The sequence below is a fragment of the Equus quagga genome, chromosome 5, assembly GCF_021613505.1.
Source record: "Equus quagga isolate Etosha38 chromosome 5, UCLA_HA_Equagga_1.0, whole genome shotgun sequence".
NCBI classification, from domain to species: Eukaryota; Metazoa; Chordata; class Mammalia; order Perissodactyla; family Equidae; genus Equus; species Equus quagga.
Genome location: NC_060271.1, coordinates 30,402,274 through 30,410,330, shown reverse-complemented (window position 1 = coordinate 30,410,330; position 8,057 = coordinate 30,402,274). Strand labels below are relative to the sequence as shown.

At 40.2% G+C, this 8,057-nt stretch overlaps 1 protein-coding gene across 1 annotated transcript in view; it reads left to right on the top strand.

The window, feature by feature from the left end:
* The window catches only part of CLIC4 (chloride intracellular channel 4), a 64,633-nt gene that overhangs the window by 32,063 nt on the left and 24,513 nt on the right, over positions 1-8,057 (top strand). The window contains exon 2 of the mRNA XM_046660601.1: positions 2,264-2,373. Within this exon, the coding sequence (XP_046516557.1) occupies positions 2,264-2,373 (110 nt within the window). The remainder of the gene's footprint in view (positions 1-2,263; positions 2,374-8,057) is intronic.

Below are 8,057 nucleotides of genomic sequence, written 5' to 3'. Positions count from 1 at the left end.
AGTTTGCTAGAAAATTACAGACAAAGGAGGTGACAGCAGAGGGGCCTTTGCATCCTGATGAGGTCTTCGTGAGGCAGGCCGTGGACCGAGGTTCTTCTGTCCAGACGACGACATGCTCTGCAGACTGGAGGGAAATTGTGGGGCGAGCTCTCTGACCTGTAGCCAGTCTCGGTTTGTCTCCCACTTGCCCTTAGTTGAATGTGTTTTCAAGTGCCCACGGGCAATGTCTTTATTACATCTTCTTTACCCATTTAATTATTTTAACGCTGCTGTGAGAGGCAGCTTGGGAAATTGTAGTTAATTTTGTAGATTCAATAAATGGAATAGGAAGAAAATCTTGAGTCAGGCTTGTCCTCTGTCTGCCAAACTTGACTGCTTTTCAGTAAGTACCAAATTTGGTGTGCTTTTTCGTGTATTTATGCTTCTGCTGCTAAGCTTGATAAAACCAGGAGGGGGGGAAAAATAAAACTGATGATGATAAAATTTGCATATCTACAGCCACACCTTGTGTGAAAATATTAATCGAGCTGTATAGAAAGGTAATGTGTTAACTTTTTGTCATTTGTAATACAGTCACTTGTATGTTATCCGTGTTTCATATGTGTTTGGATGGTCAGCATCTTCAAAAAAGCAACTTTGGGTACCAGTTTGTTACGTTATGTGGTGGGATGACCTAGTGTTATAAACCGACTTGTGCTGTGAGGAAGGACCGCTGTCCTGACCGTCCCACGCCGGGTGTGTCAGCGTGTCGAGCGGGTGCCTTGCTTGTGATCTCCTTGGGTGCCTCTAACAAGATGAGGACTCCTGGGGCCTCCCCCAGGAATTCTTCTGCATCAGGATGTCTGAATGTTAAGGCCCAGAAATCAGCATTTTAAATGTTTTTCCTTAGGTTGTTCTTAATCACACTAAAGTTTAAGAGCTACACCTTCTTTAGGAAGTAAAATTTTGAACAAGATGCAGTATTAGAAATTAATATGATTTACTCTGACTACAATTCTGTGTATGTTTTATTACTGATAAAAGAATGATCAATTTTCTTTCTTTCTTTTTTTTTTTTTTTTTACCAAGCTCAGTTGTAACTATCCCATGCTGTCTGATTAGGGTAGCATTCTGGGATCTTCCTTATATGCCCATGTTTTTTGTTGGTTGTATTATGTTTAATCAGGTAACTACTTTTTTTTAAACCCCCCCCCCCCCAATTTCCCCATTAGTTTAGAAATTAATGATTTTACTAATGTGGTATTTTACTGAAATGGCTTCTGAATTTTTCGAGTTACTTTTGGATAATAAACAGTACTTTCAGCAACATCTCTGAGTAACTTGTTGAAAGTTATTTCTGGCTCTCTGCACAGACTTTATGGTGAGCCAGGGCTGTGTTGATTCCTCGCAAGTGTCAGAATGTTCTCTTTGAGCGTGCTGGCTCTCCCTCTTCCCCGTCCTGTGCTCTGCTTCCCCCTCCCTCCTTTTTAAACTCGGGGCATAGGTGCTGGAATTAAAGATTTGTCCCCCTCTGATTTCAGGGAACTTCTGCCTCATCCTTGAGCTCAGGGAAGTCAACTGCTCCAGTCATTGAGTAGGATTACAAATAACTTATTATAAAGATATCTTTTGTTATTTTATTGCTCCCGGAAGGAATGTGGAAAACAAAATACAGGATTTCTATAATGAGTATTTTTTAAAATGAGGGGAAGTTGGCGATTATTTAACTCTGGGGACAGGCACACCTACTAGTTTCCCTTCTTTGGTTACCTTCCAGGACCGTCTCACAGAACAAGAAATGACTTAGATTTCATAAAACCCGCAGTAGACTTTGTCTTTGCCCTGAGACGAGGATCTGTACCCCCCAGGGACTGAGTAGAGCTGTGCTGTCCTCTATGGTGGCCATTGGCCACGTGTGGCTGTTTAAATTTAAATTAGTTAAAAGTAAACAAAATAAAAAATTCAGTTCAGTTGAACTAGCCACGTTTTAAGTTTTCATTACCCGTATGTCACACTTTACTACTGTGTTAGACAGTGGTAATATAGATAATTTCTGTCACTGCAGAAAGTTCTCTTGGACAGTGCCGTACTAGACTGGCCGTTTTTAAGAAGAGAAAGAGGCGAAAGAAAGAGCAAAATAATAAAGACCTGAATTGCCACCCTTCTTTCCACAATGCAGCTTTTCCTGTCTTCTGGTATCCTTGATTAAAATTCAGAGAAAGCTCTGTCGTTTTGAGTATCATCACTTTGACCCTGTTTCTTCATGTTTCTTTCTGACTCCCAGGCTGGCAGTGATGGAGAAAGCATAGGAAACTGCCCCTTTTCCCAGAGGCTCTTCATGATTCTTTGGCTCAAAGGCGTTGTATTTAGTGTCACAACCGTTGACCTGAAAAGGTAAGCCTTGCTTGTGGTTCGGGATGGCTTGGGGATCTTCTTCACCGTTCTCAGTTTGAGTTTTCACCCCATCCTCACTCTCTTTCATATGTTCTCTAGAGGAAATATGTTGTCTTAACGTTAGCTGATTTAGGGGCAAATTTAACTTGTGTAAACATTACGGATAACTCACAGTGTCAGTCAGTTGTGTGTGGCCACTCAGTCTTTCAGGAACTTATTGTATGTTTACCTTAAATTTCAAGAGCAGCACCGGGAGGTAAGTTTCAGTGTGCACGCAGTGAAATCTTTGACTTTCCAGTATAAACGTGGAGCCTTGAAGAACTTTCTAAGCAGACAACTTCTTGGTCTCAAAGGTGCTAAACACGTGGCCTTATTATCTGGATCCTTACAGACAAGAGTGGGATTTTAGGAGGCTGAATAACTGCTTTGGTCTGTTTCATTTAATCTACCTCTCAGGGAATAAGAGGAATTTTCTATAATATGATTTTAAATACAGTTGTATAATAATAATCGTGATTGTAATTATATTAAATTATTTAAACATAATGGTAAAAGAAGAGCAATTATTCATGGCCCTGTGATTGTTCTTGCTGGTGGAAGAGTCGCTTCTAACTTGCTCTCCGTTGACCAGCATGGGAGGGCCGGGAAGAGCCCTGATGTGTAGTCAGCTCTTCCTACTCAGGACCGTCTCTTCCTCCTTAGCAAACGGGTCTGAGGTAAAGACCATTTATACTTAAAAAAAGAAAAGTTTTAAAATCAAGGTTTAGAACGGTTATACCAACAGAAAATCTAGGGTTTGGCAGTGGAAATGTATTCCTCTTGACACAAATGCCACAACACAGTTTGCTGCTTGTTTTTTACGCATATCAGTCGTGAGCAGTGTCCGAGAAAAAGTACTGACAGGCTGTCAGTTGACGGGGAGCAGAATTCGTGTACGTTATCCCTCTGGACATCTCACAGTGAGCCTTATCTGAGAACTGTAACCCCATTCGCACTTCTACTCCAGGGTGTCTGTCAGTTCCTTAAAATTTATTCTTTACTTGCTGTGAGTGCGGTTACTTGAGATTTTGCAGACTCAAAGTTTATTTATTGAAAAAAACCATGAGGTTTTCCAGGAACCCCTTTAGTTATGTATATGAATGGAGAGAGGAGCCTTGGGGATAGTAAGAGTTAAAACCACAGGCTCTTTTGAAGACATACCTAGCTCATATTGGACAGACCTATTTTAAGAATGAAATAATTCATATGGTTACCCTTCTATTACTGTTTTTTTCCTACATGCATTCACAAAGGAAGTTTCCCAATATAACTCCTAAAAATAGACCATGCCGCCAGGCACACACCCTTACTGTGTCTTAAAATACATGGGTTTCTCCTATTCCATTTTTGGCTTGGAGCAAGTAAGCTGACTGCCATACTTTGAAAAAGCCTTCTTTGAACAGCTCAGTACACTGCTTGATTGTGGTGTGTATCAGTCATAGTGCCACAAACCATGGGAATCTGGTTCGGAAAAGGAAGTGGATGCATAATGGCTATTTCAAAGTCATCTGTTTCACTTTTCATTTCCAAACTTTTCAGTCATTATTCCTATAAGTTCACTGCTATTGGAAGATTTGTATTTGTTTAAGAGTAATATATCCTACATGTAAAAAGCGACACATGGGAAGTAGGATGAAAGATTTAGGGCCTCTTGATTAGAAAATACTACCACTCAAAGAAGATGTATGTTCATTTCTTAGGGCTTTGCATAAAGTCAACAGTAGAGAGCACTTAAAATTGGAGCCTGTATTTTTTTGATTTTCTTTAGAAATCTTATGTCTATGGTACATCTGAAAAATGCTTTTTAACGGCAATTAAAAGTATGTGAGTAGTACATGATAATGAGCCTCCTCCACCCCCAGTCCCTGGTCGTCACTTCCTCTTCACAGATATCATAACATTTAGGTTTGGTCTCTATCTTTCCAGACCTTTCCTATGAGTTTACACACTTACAATCTTGAGTAAGATTTCAAAGAGAAGGTACCCCAAGAGAGTGAACATTGGCTCAAAAAACAAAAAACAGTGTAAAATAAAGTTATCACGGAGGAATAAAACATCCTATAGTAAAAAGTACCTTTCATAATATGTTCTTAACTTTAAACCTCGAAACATGACTGATTTTAGAAAGCTGTGGGGGAGAAAATGCCTGTAGTGCTTATTTTCCCGATAATTGCCTAATTCCTCGTGGAAAGTACTGATCCCGCAACAAACCAGTGAAGAGCAATAGAATGCTCCTGAGAGCTGTCTAGAAGCCCGCTCTGTGCTCTGAAAACATTATTGTTACTTGACGTTTCGTCCATAAGAACAAGCCAGTTTCTGGTTCTGGTGCTGTGTGACACAAGCTTTTTGAGTCTCAGTTGGCGTTAATGACTGTGTTGGTGGTGTTCATGTGCCCCTGTGAGGCCTGGAACAATCTCCCGTCGCTTGCCTGCCAGTGTTCCCTTATGCTTCAGTGGGAGTCATTTCTAAACCTAATTTTCTCCTCGTGCTGCAATTGTATTACAGAACTTTTAGATAAAAAACATGCCCAGGCTTCAGAAGAATTTAGGGTTACGTCAACTGCCATTGGAGCAAAAGCTTCAGGTACATCTTAGTGAAAATACTCAAATTGAGGGCATATTTAAAGATGTGTCACATGTCATCAAATGGGGAGCAGCCATGGCATAGTGGAAGCTGCTAGGGGCAGACACCTGCTTCCGTGTGGAGAGAGCCCTGACACCGGCTTCCTGGGACCTTGGGCGAGCCACCTCATCTTCTTGGAGGTCACTTACCTCATTTTTAATTCAGGAAAAAATAAACTGACATTTCTTCAGTGTCTGCTATGTCCTAAACACTTCTCAGGGTACTTTCTGCTATTCTTACTACCCATTTTCAAACCTGTTATTGAGTGGAATTCTTTGTTTTATCGCACTGGTATGATACGGCCTTTCTGGCTGACAGGTTCGCGGCAGGGATCAAAATCTTTATGTGAAGACTTCCACTATCTTCGTTACGCCCAGAAGTTCAGCATCCTTAGAGCACAGATAAGCCTGAGAGGTAGGCGGGGGAGGATGACGAGGAGAACAGTAGCACCCCGGGGCAGGACAGACAGGCACACGTGCACACACGCCGAGACGCTGACTTGGACATAACTGAGTGTGGCCATGTTTTGTCACATACTGGTTGGGATCTCCTTCTCTGGTTTTTAGAAATGAGAGTAGAAATGATAACTTCAAGAAATTAGCTTCTTATTGTAAAAGCAGTGATATCAGCTATATTACCAGTGAATACACTCTCTCCTTCAGGGTATTCTCTGAGAAATTAAATAAATTGGAGAAGACCACTTTTAAAAAGTCTGGAAAATGTTTGCTTCCATTTTCCCATTCTCACCTTAAACGCTGAAACTCTCTCATCCTTTGTGTTGGCACTGCTGCTCCTTCTGCTGCAGGTGTGGGCGCACCATTTGTAAGGTGTTGTGCGACTCAGAGCCACGGGGAAGCTGCCATAATTGTGGTTGAAGCTCTGGAAGATTATTATGATAGTTTAAACTTTACAATTTGTGTGATAGTTTAAAAGGTTACAGTGCAGCTATAAAACAGACATCTCTGCGTATCTTAAAAGGCAGAGAGACACTCAGAACAGAATAGATTCTTGAGATAGTTTGCTTTCATTATCATGTTTCTGTGGCTCCACCCTTCGGAAAACAGCCTTCAGCACGTTGACAGATCAGCTTGATTTCTGGACGGCTCCTCCGTCACAGCCGTGTGAATGCTATAGAGAGACTAATGGAGTGGGATGGCAAGGCTTTTAGAGAAATCATCCATTTCCTGCTGCTGGCCCGTCAGGACAGCGTAGACTCCATTCTTACCCTTTGTAAAGTTGCCTGAGCTGCATGAATCCCTTGTTGGAACAGTCTTAGGATTCAAGATATGTGTCTCATGAATGCCTTCTGGATCACGCGTGTATCCGTGTGTGAGACAGACAGACAGACAGACATGGACAGTCAGAGAGTAAACTCGCTGCCACATGGCTTTTTGTTCTTTTTCAAGATGATTTCAAAGATGGTGAGTCCTGTTGAGGCCACAAAGAGCTGAATTAGAAAAATGGATTGTTAGTGAATATTTTTCTAAACCTAACATATAAACTCTGCTCCTCTACTGTGTTAATAAAATCTGTTAAGAATTATAGAAGCTGTATTTGAAACCTTTTCATGGGTGCTATTTTGGTTTAAAATGATTGCTCCACAAATTGACGTTCAAGTGGACAAAGATTAGCAGTATACCACATTTAATCAAAATAAATAAAATCCTTTAACTGGTTGAATTGGGACAGATAGACACGTGGTTACTTAGTAACTGTGTGTCTTGGTGAGTCCATGATTCATTCATTCAATTAGTGACTTTAGTATTAGTCAGAATATAGCAAATCTAGTGAAGAATAATTAATACGAGTGTTCTGAAACAAAGGATTTCTGGTGTTAACTTTTTTTTTTGCATATTTGCTATATCGTGTCCAATATTTTCTTGATTTGTGTGAATTATATGCCTTGGAAATGAACACCTTCAGAAGGGAACTCAATTTAAAAGATAAGTTCTACATACTTAGTATTTTTTATCTCCATTTAGTGGGTCACCTAGTTACAGGTGGCGCGTCTTTAAGAAGCAGCTCCACTGTCTTAGGACTGTGCTGTACTCATTTTATACCCAGCATCTGGAACTGACTCACCAGCTGGACATCCTCCAATTGTTGCAAGTCTACGGAATTAAATTTTAATTGAAGTTAAGCCACTTAAGTTGCTTAAAGTATTAACTCCTATAAGGTTCCTCCTTCTCATTCCTTTCTTTCCCTCTCTTTCTAGGTTTAGTTTGTTTCTCTTTATTTCCTTTTGTTCATCTAGAAACAAAATAGGAGAGAACATAAGAATGTTTTTTTCATTTAAATGACTACTATGGAAAAAAAGGGGCTACTTTGATAAGTAACGCTAAAAATAAAACAACACCCCAAACACTGAAGAATATTTATGCTCTTATCTCAAGGCATGAATTCTGTGCATTTTGCTTTTTTCTAAATATCACTTAAAGGAAAACATTTGAGTGAGTTTGAATGAATTGTTGAATATTTATTGAAGGCCTTTTATGAAATAAACCGAAGATGTCCTGAAATTTTTAACCATTGCCTGTTGGTTCAGTTTCATTGATCTCACACTGCAGTTCCTGAAATGTTAAGTTTCTCTGAAGCATCTGTAAGATGAGCCTTTGTGGGTCAAACAAAACACCTGAGGCCTTAGAGTGCCAGGTGAGGACCAGACGTTGACTCTTAGATTCTGTGTGGTCGATACAGCTTCTCCATGTCACCTCAGTGCTTAACACCTTGTCCCTGTATTTGAAGTCTACGACTCTCTTTAGAGGCATTAAAGTTTCTTCTCAGAGCTACTTTCCTTGGAGTAAGGACCTAACATGGTTGTCCTTCATCTCAATAGCTCATCCCTTAAATAGTTTTATCACCTTTGTTTTTTAAAAACCTATGTGGCCTTTCAGCAGAAACAAGATGGACTACTCACTAGTCACTAGTGTTAGTGGAAAATTGGTGATCATATGCCTGGTTTCACTTTACTTACCTGCCTCTATGTTAATCAGATTTCTTCTTACCAATTAGTTAATGCTAGG